The sequence below is a fragment of the Pocillopora damicornis genome, chromosome 11 (assembly GCF_964200805.1).
Source record: "Pocillopora damicornis chromosome 11, jaPocDami1.2, whole genome shotgun sequence".
Classification (NCBI taxonomy): domain Eukaryota; kingdom Metazoa; phylum Cnidaria; class Anthozoa; order Scleractinia; family Pocilloporidae; genus Pocillopora; species Pocillopora damicornis.
Genome location: NC_142680.1, coordinates 5,830,478 through 5,845,728, shown reverse-complemented (window position 1 = coordinate 5,845,728; position 15,251 = coordinate 5,830,478). Strand labels below are relative to the sequence as shown.

Genomic DNA, 15,251 nt, shown 5'->3' with positions numbered 1-15,251 from the left:
TGGTTTTGATGAGCTGTGTGGTGACAGAGACACCTAAAGAAAGTCAACCATGCTCTTTCAAAAGAAGTATGAATGGTGAAACTAGGTAATGATATCAAATCATCAGGGCCCAGTTGTATAAAGGGTGGATAACGCTATCAAAACATACTGTGCTATCCACTGGACAGAGATTTATCCAGGGGATAGGGTCATCCAGGCTTTAAACAACCAGGGCCAGATGAATATTATCAGGGTAGAATGATAAATAAACCTAATTTTTACTCTTTAAGCTTCAAAGAGCACTGATTGCTGAATGTTGAACTTCAGTGCAACAGATTTTCATTTTTGCAAATGGTTCAGAAATATGATTGGGTATGATTGGGTCTGTTTTTGGCCAAAATAAAGTCTTGAAAATCTTGTTCGATTTCTGGTACTGCATCATAAGTTTGTTCAAATATCCACCATTATATGGAAGAGTTGGTGACAAAATTGTTAAATGCAGGTATTCAGTAGACAGTGTACTTTGTTGGAGAACTTCATGATTGTAATCCTTGTGCAACTTTTGATGATTAAAGCATAGAAAGCTTTTTTAGACTTACACCCATCTTGATTTATTCTAAACAAGTCATGAAAACAGATTTCCTCTTTTGCTCCAGCTCATCCTCAAGAAGCTGTAACTCACTGGAAAAGATCATGTTAAACATTCAGTTTGGAAGTAGCGAATTCAACTTACCTTATGCTTTAACAAAGACTATAGGAGAGGTAAGTTACAAATTCAAGTTCATTTTCAATACTAATAAGAATAAACAAAGGAGAAGATTATGAGTTTCTCGCAGTAGCCGTTCAGGATATTCAGCAGCGAAACTATTCTCAGTAAATTGCACTTATTTCATGAATGTCACACGAAAGCAGCAGTAATTAACCCAGAAATAAAATGCGCAAGTATATGCTAGTTATTACTTTTCAAATTATCATGCTCAATATTTTCGCTTTAAAGGATAATTATCCATTGTCACTCTGAAAGTTTTTCTGCAGAAGATCTCGCTGGCTCAACCACAGCTGTTAAACATTAATTTTTAGCTCATCGTTTGTCGATTTTGGTCAACCGTTTCTTGGTTTAAGCTATCGGTTTTTGGACTTTGGTCAACCGTTAAACGTTTCGTGCTATCCGTTTTTATTTTTGGTCAACCGTTTGAAGGCCTAAGCTATCCGTTTTTGGACTTTGGTCAACCGTTTAAATTTTTTGCCATCCGTTTAAGCGGTTATGGCATCTGTTTAAACACTCGAGTTAGCCATTTACTATCCGCTTACAACCGTTTTTCGAGACCGTTTAACAGAAAAGTGTTAGTGTCCGTTTTCCCATGGAGGGTCACATATACATATACAAGTTAATTATCATGATTTGACACATCCCACCCAACGTGCGCAATCTTGTAGCAAACTATGATGAAAGCTGACATGTGCAAAGCCACACAGGTTGATGTGAGCCAGTCCAGAGAAAAACAAAATTTTTGAAAGTTTGGCTCTCAGTTCATAAGTCTTGACCAAGAGCCAAATATTTTCCTATCCAGCCTTCCCAATAAATACACAATATTTTAATATATATCAAGTTTATACATGTTCCTAGAACTCTAGTGCACTCATGAATGTTTTTTAGTTTTTGTGTCATAAGTATCAAATTTTCAACTTGTAACAGTTAATAATGAAATTTTATGATGCTTTTGTGTTTAAGGTTAAGGCTGATATTCTCTCACTGTCTGGTGTTCCATGTAGACATCAGTGTTGGTCAGGCTGGCCTGATGGTGTCACTGATGAAGTATGTATACTTAATTAACACTGCATTGTATCAGTCCTTGACTCTTGGTGACCTAGCAGAAGGTCTTGGTTGATTGCATATAGTCCCTTCCCCTGCAGCTTCTTGTATGTCTGATCTACTGGTAGTTAGTGTTTTAGTAGAATTGGCTCTTGAAATTGTGTGATACAGAGGTTGATACCCCTTTTAATTTTTTTTCTCCAGTGACAGACTTGAGTTAAATTTGAACCTGATTGGCGGAAAAGATTGTGCAGTTTTACAGGACCCAGCACTCAGGGAACTAAAGCACAAACAAACCAATCCTGGATTACTATAATTTGCCACAAAATTGAAAATTGCTCTGTAGTCACATTGTGTTTCTATCATAACAACTAGAAATCCTCAATTGATATTGTCATTTCAGATGAGCCTTGCAGAAGCAAATCTGTCATTTCCTGTGCACAGCGTAAGAATGAATAATGGAAGGGAGGATGGTCCTTCCAAAGTTAGAGAGGTAATTACAATTATGATCATTGATTATTAACCTTTTGTTCCCAAGATCTTGTTAGTTATTATCCTTTTCCTGTACTTTCTGCTCTACAATTCTAATACTATAGTGTAAAGGGTTTTCCCGATTATAAACCTAAACAATGTGTTTCTACCCAAAAGGATAAGGGTAAGTCTGTCCAAGAATTAACCCTTAACTCCCAAGATCTCATTAGTAATTATCCTCAATGTCTGCCATACAGTTTTTGTGATGTTAGTTTGGAGAATTTGGGATTGGATCAACTTGTAATCCCCTAATTGATATTTTTCTTTATTCTCATCACTTGTCTACTTGATATTGTATTGATATTGTAAGGAGAAATTCTGTTTTGATCACTCATGGCAGTTAAAAGGTTAATGAAATGATTATTTTCCTCAGACTAGAAAACCTAAACAAAAACATGCAGACGTTGATATGGATGGGAATGACAGCAGTGACAATGAAGATCCTTCTTTTCATGTTGATGATGATGACATGTTTTGTGATATTCCAACATCTAGAAGACAAATTAGTAAGATGTGTAAGTAAATGGTGTTCACATAGTTGTTTCTTTTCCTAAACACAAACATTTGACCAGCAGATATACATGTACTGGTAAGGTCCAAAGCACATATGAAGTAAGGTTTACCTTTCTAACATACTGTATAGAAAAAACCTTTGAATTTCTTATTGTTTCAAGATGGGGAGTGTTTTTTTCTTTTTCACTTGACTGTGCTGGTCCTATTTTAGCAAAACCCTTGAACCTTTAAGACTGACCAGCATTTAATTTCTCCTTACAAAATTACCCATGAATCACACATGAAGGTCACAAGAATAAAGGAAATTATCGCCAACTAAAGAAGCTCTTGATTGTTAAACCAATTCTCCTTGTCAGCACCTTAGGAAATGTATAGAGAACAGTATGGAGAATATATGTTTGCATGCTTATGTTAGGATGGAGGGGCTAAGTTATCTCATAAGATGACTGATAACTTTGTTATTATCTCTTTTTTGAAGTGAAAGAAAACTGTACAGACACTGCTGAAAATTTAGTTAAGTTTACAGCTCAGTTTGAAGAAAGGTAAGATTTCCTTTCCTATCAGTAATTTTTGTGCATACCAGTAATTTGAGGTAAATTATGCAGATACTTGCTCTGAGTCAATGTGTTGCATGGAACTGACTCAGAGTCCTAAGAAGCATCTTTCATCTGAAATCTCAGTAGGTTTAAAAGGCAAATATTCAGACAAGTTTCAGAGACAAAAGTTTTTCCAAGTTGGAAAAAACTGTTACTTAAACCTCGCTTTTACCAATAGTAATGCACCACCAATCATGGCAGAATAATTTTAACAAGATTGTCTAGTAATAAGGCTATTCACAAGGTTTTTACAAGTCCTGGAAAACCTGGAAAGTTGTGGAATTTTATTTTGACATTTTCCAGCATTGTTAAGTCCTGGAAATAGACTACAGGTCCTGGAAAGTCCTGGAAATCTGCGTAACTCAAACAGTTTCTGAATTTAAGTTATAAGAAATGTTTGTGGACTGTAAGGAGAATTGAGTTTGAAATTGTGGGAATGAAAAGGGTTAAATTTGGAGTCATGGAAAAAAATCAATCTGAGTCCTGGAAAATTCCTTGAAATTTGTTTCTGAAAAAGGATATAAACCTTGCATTCATTGAAGGATGGAAGTGTTATATGTAATAGCTTCAACATCTTTCAAAAATCAATTTAAGTGCTGGTTTGACAAATTTCCAAGCTTGCAAACATAAGACAAGATGGTACACTTTGTGACCTTTATGGTAACCACTTATGATCCAGATCTTTATCTTAGATAACACCTCTCTATTTTTCACCAGTGTATATCACAGTGCCAACTTTCCAGTATGGCTTTTTATGGTATTACCACATTACCTTAACCCTTTAACTCCCAAGATCTAATTGTTAATTCTCCCCTGTAGCTACTACACATTTCCTTGTAAATTGGTTATAAGAACTTGGTGCTAGATCAAGATAGAAGCTTCTACCTGATAAGTTTGAATATTCTCATTACCTGTTTGCTGAATAATGTATGGATATTATAGAGAGAAGTTTCATGTTAATCACTACTGGAATTTAAAGCGTTAAGTTGAGTTACACTTCAACAATATTTTGAAAGTTGTCTTGTTGTTTTGTCAGGTATGGTGAAATACATCCTCATTTTTACATGGGTCCACTTACTGAAGCTATACAGGAAGCTGGTGGAGCCTCAGCTAAAGAGGTATGTACTAGTAAGGCTAGCTGGAATTGTCTCTGTAACCGAGAAATGTGAAAACTTTGCTTTACAGACAAAAGAGGTGGGATAAACCAGGAAAGAAGTAAGGATGTTTAACGGAAGCAAAGGTTGACTTGATTGCAAGTAGTGAATTTGAAAAATTCAGGCTAAAATTTGCAAGATGCACAACTGGTTTCATAGTATCTTTTATTTTTCTTTGTATTTGTATCAAATGAGTTCTGTGGATTTGTTTTTTGCTATTGTTGTTTTGATATGGATTTTGCTTAATTTGGATGGTTATGGTCCTTTTTTTTTTTTAGAGGAGACCGTTACTTCTTTATTTACATCACGATGGTAGCATCTTAACAAATGTATTTTGTAGGTGAGTACTGCTACTGTTCCTCGATTGTCGATACTCGATTCTCGACAGTTTCGAGTATCTAGGATCGAGTTTCGAGTCGAGATTGTGAACTTACTTTTGAGCTTTAAGTATTGTATTGTATATTGAACTCCTCTCAACGTGTAAAGGGGTTATGTTTTTAAAGAAACTGTGGTGCTGCGGCGGTAGGAGAGTATAACAGGTAATTTGGTGTTAACAACTGAGTTGAAAACGTAAATTGGGCACCGTAAAGAGTTAAAAGGCTGACGTTTCGAGCGTTAGCCCTTCGTCAGAGCGATCTCAGAACAGATCCCCTCGATGCGGTTGATTCTCTTCACTGATCACCACACTATGCCTCGCATTTCAAAGTGATTCTCGAATGCGTGTTGAAAAAAAAATCTGAGTTTTTTTTTTAAAATATTTTTGCTTTTCTTTGCCCTATTATTTGTCTGGAAAAGTCGCGTCATGCTCTGAGCCAATCAGATGAAAATCCTAAATCACCCTTGAATTGGACACTCAATTCCCTGCACATGAAACTGGTTAATTGTTTTTGCGTAGAGATCTTATTTGTTCCTGGTGTTCAGAGATAATTGTCATCGTTTTTTCCTCGTTTTAAAGCACTCAGTTGTTGAGAGCGCTACTTACAAGACTGGGTTGATTTTAAATGCACATCGACTTTTTTTTTCTCGTCTTTCAGCCAGCTGATCTGCTCGGACACTATTGTGAACTACATCAGTGGTAATTTTGTCGTGTGGGCCTGGGACATGACTCATGATACAAACAGAACAAGGTGGGTGTACAAAATAGAGTCATTTCAGAAAACTTGTCTAAACTTTTGTCACAAGCGTGCAACAAAGAGAAAATCTGGGTTCCCTATATAGTTTTGCTCCTAAGACCATCTGATTTTTCCGTCCAATGCTCTACTAACTAAGCCACAAAGTACTCCTTTGTGAGCGAAGCCATATGCGAGATTCATATGTTTCTGGGTCTGCGATTCTTTCTTGAGTCATTCATCATTGTAATCGAAGCTAGTGTTTTTTGGCGCTCAATTGTTTGACTTTGGTTTGCGGCACCTTTTATTGTTCAACCAAACCATTCGTTCATTACTGCGAAGATTGCATTCAAATTCATTTGTTAAACGGCAGTTTATATATATGATTTTCGTATATTTACAGGCATTGGTTCATTAATTTACGGGTTTATTAGGAACCAACGTAATAACCAGCTCTTGGCTTGCTTGTTAGCTCAGTTGATAGAGCACTGCACTAGTATCTTAGAGGTCATGGGTTCAAATCCCGTACAGGCCTTATTTTCACTACTGCTTAAGTAATGTTCATTACCAAGTTACTAAATTTTACATCTTTACTTGAACTTGGACTGTTCATGAAAACCTAGAAAATCTTAGGATTTAAGAATTTAATTTTCCAGGTCTTGCTGTTTTTGTATGTTTCCTGTAAGGTCTAAAGATAGATGCTGTTCCCATATTTGGAAAACAAATAGTATTTTAAAACAGTAAAAGAGAGGACTGTTTTCGCGTTTTATTGTTTAAAGGCACTCCAAAATTCTCCGATGCGATCAACACTTAAATAGTTTAAGTTGCTGCAGCGTCCACAGACAAAGATTTAATTAGGTTACTATTACCGAAAAATGTGAAAACAGAAATCAAAAATCATCGTCAACCTGAATTAGTCTGATCGCGTTTTGAGCAATCGTTGAAGTCCAAGAAGAGGTCATGCAAAGTCCAAGTCGTAAGCAGCTAAAGCGCAGACCCTATTTTAAACCGCTCTTCTTTACTTTTTGAGCTCAAAACAAAAGTATTTCCTTCATTTTGATGCAGATTCTTGGACATGGTGACGCAGCACTTTGGTAGTGTGGCCGCTAGCACTGTCAGGGGGTTTGGGGCCGAGCAGTATCCTCTTCTTCTAGTAGCTATGAAAAACAGATCAGCGATGGAGATTTGTTCAGTTCTTCAAGGTACAAACTAGTGCTGTTTTTGTTGATTTAAATGTGAACGTTTCGTGAATTGGTTAGTCCCAAACTGAGCAGAAATGTTTTTTTGTATTGTTAGGACTTAGTGTTTAAGATCTGATACGGTCTACGTTAAGATTTGCTTTGCATTGTTTATAAGTACCACTTACCAACCGAGCTCATGCTCCTCAATGTTAGTTCGAACCTAAGCGCTTGGTTCGTAAATCGACGGTGACAAAACAAGGATCCGTAACTTATATTACGGGCTGTCCAATAGGACAGGTGTGAGAATATATTTGTAATATCTCTGCTGTGTGTCCGACAGGTTTTCAGAAGGATTTCTTGTCACGCAGAACGGCTGACCCACGTTGAAAGCGAAATGAGTTCATTTGAAATGGTAGTTTATTCGATAGCACGTTTTAACACACAATTTAGATAATCAAAAGATTTTTAACTGAAACTTGTTCTGTAAAGTTATAGACGACTGACAACAAATAGCGGGCGATTTTGACAAAAGAGATATCTTTAAATTTTGGCGGGTCGCACAGCAGAGTATGGCATACAAAATCGACCAATCAGAGCGTGCGGAGTACTAACGAGATATACCACTAATTCTGTTAAATCAATTCTTCGGTCTACAATGTTGTTTATAAAGAGTCACACTAATCGTTTCGCAATAGGTACTGTTACCCTTGACGAGCTCATGACAGGTTTAATTAGCGCACACGAGACATTCCAACAAGCCATGGACGTTGAAATTAGGGAAGAGGTAAATAAAGGAGTAATAATTTGGCGCAACAAAGGTTTTCTTTTATAGACCGAAGGAGCATCCTCATATTCCACTCACAAGGAGAGGATGAAATGAAAATAGAACTACTGGGAAGTTGAAAGCTGTGTGAATAGTTAAAATTGCATGGTTAAAGTAGGCGTGAAGTTTCGCTAGATATTAGTTCTTGACTCGTACTTGCATAGTGTTGTCTTATAACCAAATGGCGATCTAGGTCTGGAGTGTAGGGGAAGGGAGGTTCAGTAGCCTGAGCTGTCAGTTCGTAGAACTCCAGATCGAATGATTTTGCCTTGCGCGATGGCCGAGGTTCATGTGCTGTACTCTAAAGCAGGTTACGTTGTCGAGTGCGTCTACCGTGAATGAAATAATGTACGATTTTTCATCATTTGATTCCTAGGGTAGTAACAAGGTTTAATTTTCTGCTTCATGATACTTTTTAGGAAGAAAGAGAAGCGAGGGAATTGGTAAAGAGAGAACAGGATGAAGCATACCAGGCCTCGCTCCGTCAAGACAGAGCTAAGGTGTGCGACTCTTTTCTTGTTATTGGTGTTCTAGTTGCACAGTGCAGAATTTTATTGCTGACATTTATTTCTTTACTGAAAAGAAGACTTTATCGGAACATTAACTGATATGAGTAAGCAAGTGTTGTGTACGAAACTTAAACAATTTTTACCCCTTTGACCTTTTCCTCTACTTTCGGACGGAAAATACTTCCCCATTCCCCCTCCCCCCGGGTTGACTGCCTAATTATTTCCTGCAAATTTTTCTCTCAGGCGGAAGAGAAAAAAAGGCAAGAAGAGGAAGAAATGCTGTCGAAAAAACTGCACGAAGAACAAGCGCTTCACGAAGCGCAGCTGAAAGAGGTATGCAAGAACAATCTACGCAGTGGTGAAGCTCATTTATCTAAGATAAGAAAGTATGGTCTACTCAAGGCTCGATTTCCGCTGTTTTCTCGAGTTTGGTCCTCGATCATCCCAACGGGGAACTTCGGGGGAGGGGCGCGGGCTCATTTTTCGAACAGCGGATAGTAATCGAGTCTCCTCTGGTTTTTTGCCTTTTAAGGGCGATTCAAGCTTAAGGAGAATGTTAAACTTTAGTTGCCTTCAGTAGGAAAACACAAAAGAGAAAAATCTAAACCACGAAAGAACAATGATAGCGAAGAGTGGAGAAAAGTATAAAGGATTTCCAGCGAAAAACTTGAAAAATTTCGGCCAAACTTTTCATGATGCGCCAACATTTCCATTGCTCATTTACCAGACCCCTTTTATAATGGGGCTTCATAATGGGAAAACTTAAACTAGTACCCGTGGTTTCGTTAACTGTCTCCTATGAAAGAGGCCTATTTCAAGCTGTGACCTTGATCTTCGATTCTAGGCTCAACGGTTGTCTCTGATGGATCACCTTCCTGCAGAGCCTGGGTCTGAATGTACAGCCCCAGTTTCCAATCTCCGATTTAGGCTGCCTAATGGTGATACTGTGACACGAAGATTCTTGGCCACCAATCCACTCCAGGTTTGATGTATACTGATTTTCGCTTAACATTAAACACAAGCTTGTATTCTTGATTATTGATGTTGTGAGTACAACAAATCACCTTGTCTTCATTGGACCTCGTTCTGAGGGAGAGACCTAAAAGTTGCCTTAACCCTTAAACCCCTAAGAGTGACCAGCATCTAATTTCTCCTAACAATATCACCCCCAAATCACGCGTCAAGGTCATGAGAATAAAGGAAATGATCATTTACTGAAGAAGCTCTTCATCCCAGGAAATATATAGATAATAGTTGGAAGAATATGCATACCGATATTGGAATCTAAAGGTTAAGTAACTTTTCTCATTCCAGGGCGTGAAATTGCGATTAATACAGGCGCCAATGCGACTAAATTTTTCACTTTGGCGACCAAATCCTGAAAGGTAGTCGTCAAATTGGCGACTAGAACGTTTCATCATAACCTTACCAAGAGATATAGTGAATTAAAAAGATTTGCAAAGATAAATCCGCGGCAAACTTCCTCGTTAAGTTTGTTTCCCAAACGTAGCACATGCATCTCGATCGATAACTAAACGCCATCTTGGATTTAGATGAGCTTTAATGTTGTATATCATCCATCCTAGTGTCCACTTTGTAGCACGTTAAGGATCTTTTCCCTAACTTAATTTTGGAGGGTCTCTCTAGAACGCTGAAAATGGCGACCAACTTTTTTTGAATTGGCTACTACTTTGAAGAATTTAGGAGCCAAGTGGCTATCAGAAAAAAAATTAATTTCACGCCCTGCATTCAATGAAAACGTGTTACTTATTACGTGTTTCAATTTCATCATAGGTTGTGTTAACGTTTGTACAGACAAGAGGTTTCCTAGACAGTGAATATAAAGTAGTGACAAATTTTCCACGGAGAGATGTGAGTACATATATAACTATTTAACCCCTAAGAGTGACTAGCATCTTAGTTCTCCATACATTATCACCCCTGAATCAAACGTTAAGGTCATGAGAAAAAGTGAAATGATCGCAAACTCAAAAAGCTCTTGATTGATAGAAAAATTATCCTCGTAAGTATCATGGAAAATGTTTAGAGATCAGTATGGAGAATATGCATACTGATGTTGGAGTACAAAGGGTTAAGAAAAGGGGAAAAAATCTTTCTTTCCAACCTGCTCATGCTAATCAAAGCTCTTCTTTTCTTTCTTTCTTTTCATTTTCCTTCACAGCTGTCGGCGCTGGATACAACAGAATCACTACAATCCATTGGACTTTATCCTCAAGAGACAATTTTTGTTGAAGAGCGCTAGTCATCTTGTTATATACCTGAAAAGAAAATGTAATATAGAGAGTTAAAGAAGTGGGATGTCTGAGGCCCTAAATGTTGGGTAACCTGTTCTTGACGTCTGAGCCTGAGGTAACCAGGAACTCGAAGCAAGGAACAAGGACAAAGGAAAGAAAAACACCAATAATTTTCGAACTAGGTCTCCATTTTTCAGAGCAATGAAGCCCAAAAGGATTCAAAGGTCAAGATGACAGGGTCGTGATTACTTCATGAACAATCATGTCAAATTGAATACACATGCCTTGGACTAATAAGCTTTATGGTCACAGGTAGAAAGTTTTGCGTCGAAATTGTTCGCTTATATTTTCAAATTTTTAAATTAAATTATATTTAATTGATAGAAAAAGATATATTTTGTGGTTCGGTGTCTGTATAAAGCTACTTGTGGGGAATTGTTAAGTACACTTAAAAAAAAAAGGGCCTTAGAGCAATTTTCGATAGAGTACTGCAAGTGATTTTGGGTGGCTTTAATTTTGTTCTACTTCGCTCTGTGATTGGTTCAGAAAACTCGCGCCTTTCTCTCAACCAATCAAATGCAAAACTAAGCAAGTTTTCGTCGATTAGCCTGATTACTTCTCTTTGATGCAACTTTTACAAAAAGCAAAACACTCCTTTTGGTAAGGTAAAATTGTTCTCATTTCTTTTGCTCTTACCATCTTTTTAAATGGTTTCATGCTACTAAGGGAGGGTTTTCAATGAGAGAATGCTTGGGAAAAGGCCACCTGAACGCAACCAACACTATTCAAAGAGATCACAAATCGTTCCCAACTCCGATCAAGACACTCGTTGAGCCCACTTTAGCTATGATCCTCTCGTTATTTCTTTATTTTGATACTTCCATTCAGTGTCTCCTACATGTATGTGACACGCGTTACATATCTTCCTCAAAATTGTTCCAACTCTCCTCACAAATTGGTGAATGATCCAGATCTACATGATCAGTGGGGACACTTTTCCAGAGCAACGTCTATGAAATTCTTTCGCCTCTTCCTCCTCCAATGTTGTTAATTGCAAATTTGTCAATGCCATCCTGAGAGGGGCCGTGGTAGCAGTGGGTATCCCTGCAAATGCATGTTTAGGTTTATAGTCATCTATTTGGGCGGAGCTGCCAACGGCGAATTTGGAGATTGCAACGTTAAAACCTCTCAAGATTTTTATATACTAGGCATTTATTTTGAAAATATCAACATCGATTTGGGTTTTCAGTGTGGCCTGGGTATTTCTCGCTCGGTTCATAGTTTTCACGCTTCGTTCAACTTGTGGATCAATGCCCCTGGCATTATCGATGCAAAGGCGTCTTTCCACCACCATTTTGAGGTCTTCCTTTTTTCTCAGGCTCATAAAGCTGGCTAATACTACGGAAATTATTGGTGACTAACGATAATTTACTATGGAAGAAGAAGAAAAAAGAAAAAGAAAAGAAAAAAAGGCAAGTTCTTTCGCAAGTTCAGTCCAGTCTACTGTTTTTGACTTATCGAAACACTGCAGGCTCAGACCATAGCACACTACCCGCTGACCTCATGGGATATGAACATTGCCTGGTTACTAAGTAGTCCTCTCTTTCACGGCCTTATCGAAATATGGTGAGTTTTCGTATTTCGTACATTTAAATCTGCTTCCATCTCGTTGTAGAGCACTCGAAATTAAAATCTTAAGCGCTAAAATAATAAATCAGTCTTATATGTGTGAATCTATGATGTGAATTTGTTGTTCGATGTCTAACTTGGGATTATAGTGGTGAAACTGTTTTCGTAGTACTACAAGGTTACGTTAAGCGCTTTGGATACAAACTTAGTCCCATAATATAAGAGCATTTTTGTCAGTTGAGTCCAATTGGCCAAATAAATCCATAGATGAATACCTTTTTAAGTCAACTGACATACAGTAGCGGTAGGTTTTTTAATTTTCGCACGAAGGACACACAACTGCCACCGTTACTTTAAGTCGAAGCAAAATTGTCCCTCTTGATTGAAATGAACGTGTTATTTAGTCTTTCGTTTTAATTAAGTGTTTCTTTTCGGCCCATCTTTCGGCTCGTTCGTTTATTCGAATGCAGTTTTTCTGAATCCCATCCTCACTGCGCAATCAAATGTTTTCATGTGAGTTTGTTATTATTTCTCACTACAGACGAAGGGAACATCGAGTTTTGGTAAGCGCCATAACAAGACACACACTCTGTGTGTGCGCTGTGGTCGTTCAGCATACCACATTCAGAAGAAGCGATGTGCTTCTTGTGGCTATCCAGCCGCTAGAACCAGGAAGTGTAAGTCTGTTTTTTTTATGTTATAATTGAAGTAAACTAAGTTGTTGTTAAAGTGGTGATTATGACTTGTGTGACATGAAGTCCGATTTCCAATAAATTGCTTCAGTTACAAATTGGGGGAAGCTCAGGATTGTAAAATTTAAGTAAAGGCACATACCTTTCTTGTTAGCCCTTTAACTCTCATCAGTGACCAAGAGAGAATTTCTCCTTACAATGTCAATGCAATATCAAGCAGACAAGTGGTGAGAATATAGAAAAATAGTCATTAGAGAATTCTAGTTGATCCAATACCAAATTCTCCAAACTAACATCATAAGAATTGTGTGGCAGAGGTTAAGGAGAATTACTGATGAGATCTTGGGAGTGAAAGGGTTAATAATGAATGAAAGTCATTAGACCAGCTGATTTTGTCCCTGTATGTTTGCTTGGCCATTTCAGAAGTTTTTCCTTTTTTGATTAGCTATGTAGTTGAGTTATATAGGCTGTTAGCTTTAAGTGCTTAATTTTAATTGATTGCTCAACTGTCCATTTTTGCAAGTCCAATGACAAGTGTATGTAATTGGATGGGTGGAGTTGGACAGTGTGGACTTAAATCACCCAATTAAGACCCAAACAAGGGTATAATAGATGATTTTGTTATTGACACAGTTGGTAATGGTAATAGAACTGAGTGGAATCCAATTTGTTCTGTAATCATAAGTGTGATTGACAGAAATCAGATGACCATATAGCAGCAGTCCAATTTGTTAATCACTAGTATCATTACAGGTACAAAAAGTTCAGTAACCAATTAATCAAAACTATGACAAACTATTCAAAAAAAACTAGCCATTGGTGAAAAGTTTTCTTAAAACAGACAAAAGGGTGATGAGAATGCCCACACAAGATACATTCTGTCCAATTACACAAGCGTGGGGTTTCACTGTCCAATTACTTGCATGGCACTGCTCTATTAGTACTCAAATCAGGCTGTTTGATAACTGATCTGTCATACTTTTGATTAAGCAAGAAATTGTAGAAAACCTTAGAAACTTAAAAGATTAAAGCTGTTGCAAAAATTTCATGCACCAGACACAAAACACACAAATTGCCTTATTTAGCATAATTGTGACTGTTCCATTGAAAGCTTTTCAACTTCTGAAAACTCAAAATTTTTTCTCTAGTTAACTGGAGCATCAAAGCTAACCGAAGAAAGACAACTGGAACTGGCCGTATGCGCCACCTTAAAGAGCTACATCGCCGCTTTAAAAATGGATTCCGTGAGGGAACTCAGGCCAAGTCCCAGAAACGAAAAGGTGGAGCGGCTCCTGCCTCCAGTGGTGCAAGCCAGTGAGAAAATGTGCTTGTAATAAAACAGTCTCTTCCATCAATGAAATAGTTGTCTTTTGATATGTTTGCTTTAGTCTCTCCAGTCATGCTTTCTCCTCTATCAGTTATTGTGATGTCACTTGTTTGTGGGACAATGAGATTGAGATGAGAAATGCTTAACTGCTTCAAATTTGGGCAATGGCTTTTGTTACATATTTCAGGATTCAAACATCTGCCAAGGCTTTTTTTTTTCCACAAAATGTTGGTAGACTATGAGTAGTTGCTCCTTTTCATTGAAATTCCTTACAAGTGAAAAATAATCAGCAAAATTAAACATGCACTCCACCACTAGGATGCACTGAATTTTGTTTACTCGTGCATTTTACTTTGCCAACAATGAGGAACTGCTTGCAGTCTAAAATGTTTCCTGGTGGGTTCAATCTATGCTTTTGGTACATGGAAAGAATGCTCTCCTTATGTTATTTGCCTGCCTGTCTATTCACTTGTTTTTATCCATGTGCCAACATGCAAGATATTGTTTTTTGCAAGTCCCCAGCAAATGAATGGGAGCCTTCTTAGTGTTATCTAAGTTTTCAAGGCCAAAAAGGCTAACCTACATGCCATTTAAAGAATAATTCCCCCAAGTACATAAAAATAAAGAGTCTCTGAACGAAGGACATTTCACTCCCAAGCTAAGATCAGCTCCAGTGTAAAACCTCATTTCCACGTTCTCTAGAACACTACGAGGGTGGAAAGAAGAAAGACCTCAAGACTGAGGTGGGAAACTTTCGAGGGTAACTTACACGATCTAACATGCTAATAAATAACCAATTTTAGTCCTAGTTTTCAAATGACACTAGCATTCCTACATTATATTGCAAAATACACGTAAATCTAAAGCGTTACTATTGAGGTTTCATATCCCTGATCACAACACAGCTATTGACTAATGGGTGAGCATGCGGATACCTAGTTATGTAATTTTGGAACATCGTGAGGTACTGGACGCTAGTGACGAAGAGAGGAGCTGGAGAAGGAAAAAAAAAAGCGCCTGTTTGCTCCGCCCTTGTGTACTGCCGCTAAGTGTCGCCGTGTAAATACTTCTTCTGTCTGTACTTGTTAAGTTAAGTTAAGTTGTTAATTTGTATACTTTAGAATGTTCTGTGTGATTTAG

The 15,251-nt window shown here is 37.6% G+C and overlaps 2 protein-coding genes across 2 annotated transcripts in view; both read left to right on the top strand.

Moving 5' to 3' along the window:
* Positions 1-10,852, top strand: part of LOC113667845 (FAS-associated factor 1) — a 15,900-nt gene extending 5,048 nt beyond the window's left edge. The window contains exons 6-21 of the mRNA XM_027183703.2: positions 1-85; positions 636-741; positions 1,712-1,795; positions 2,196-2,285; positions 2,697-2,838; positions 3,315-3,378; positions 4,469-4,550; positions 4,865-4,926; positions 5,621-5,713; positions 6,761-6,897; positions 7,572-7,660; positions 8,119-8,199; positions 8,452-8,541; positions 9,053-9,190; positions 10,003-10,080; positions 10,391-10,852. The exon at positions 1-85 is cut by the window's left edge and continues 40 nt beyond it. Coding sequence (XP_027039504.2) covers positions 1-85; positions 636-741; positions 1,712-1,795; positions 2,196-2,285; positions 2,697-2,838; positions 3,315-3,378; positions 4,469-4,550; positions 4,865-4,926; positions 5,621-5,713; positions 6,761-6,897; positions 7,572-7,660; positions 8,119-8,199; positions 8,452-8,541; positions 9,053-9,190; positions 10,003-10,080; positions 10,391-10,471 — 1,502 coding nt within the window. The 3' untranslated portion in view covers positions 10,472-10,852. The remainder of the gene's footprint in view (positions 86-635; positions 742-1,711; positions 1,796-2,195; positions 2,286-2,696; positions 2,839-3,314; positions 3,379-4,468; positions 4,551-4,864; positions 4,927-5,620; positions 5,714-6,760; positions 6,898-7,571; positions 7,661-8,118; positions 8,200-8,451; positions 8,542-9,052; positions 9,191-10,002; positions 10,081-10,390) is intronic.
* Positions 10,853-12,061: 1,209 nt separating this feature from the next.
* Positions 12,062-14,144, top strand: LOC113667847 (large ribosomal subunit protein eL37A). Its single transcript, XM_027183706.2, has 3 exons — positions 12,062-12,089; positions 12,634-12,769; positions 13,933-14,144. Exons 1-3 carry the CDS (start codon positions 12,087-12,089, stop codon positions 14,100-14,102), a joined length of 309 nt encoding a protein of 102 aa, XP_027039507.2. The 5' UTR covers positions 12,062-12,086; the 3' UTR covers positions 14,103-14,144.
* Positions 14,145-15,251: the final 1,107 nt, after the last annotated feature.

Excerpts from the sequence above, each read along its gene's own strand:
- LOC113667847 (XM_027183706.2), top strand. Across the intron at positions 12,770-13,932 it reads AGCCGCTAGAACCAGGAAGT|TTAACTGGAGCATCAAAGCT; the intron begins GTAAGTCTGTTT and ends TTTTTTCTCTAG.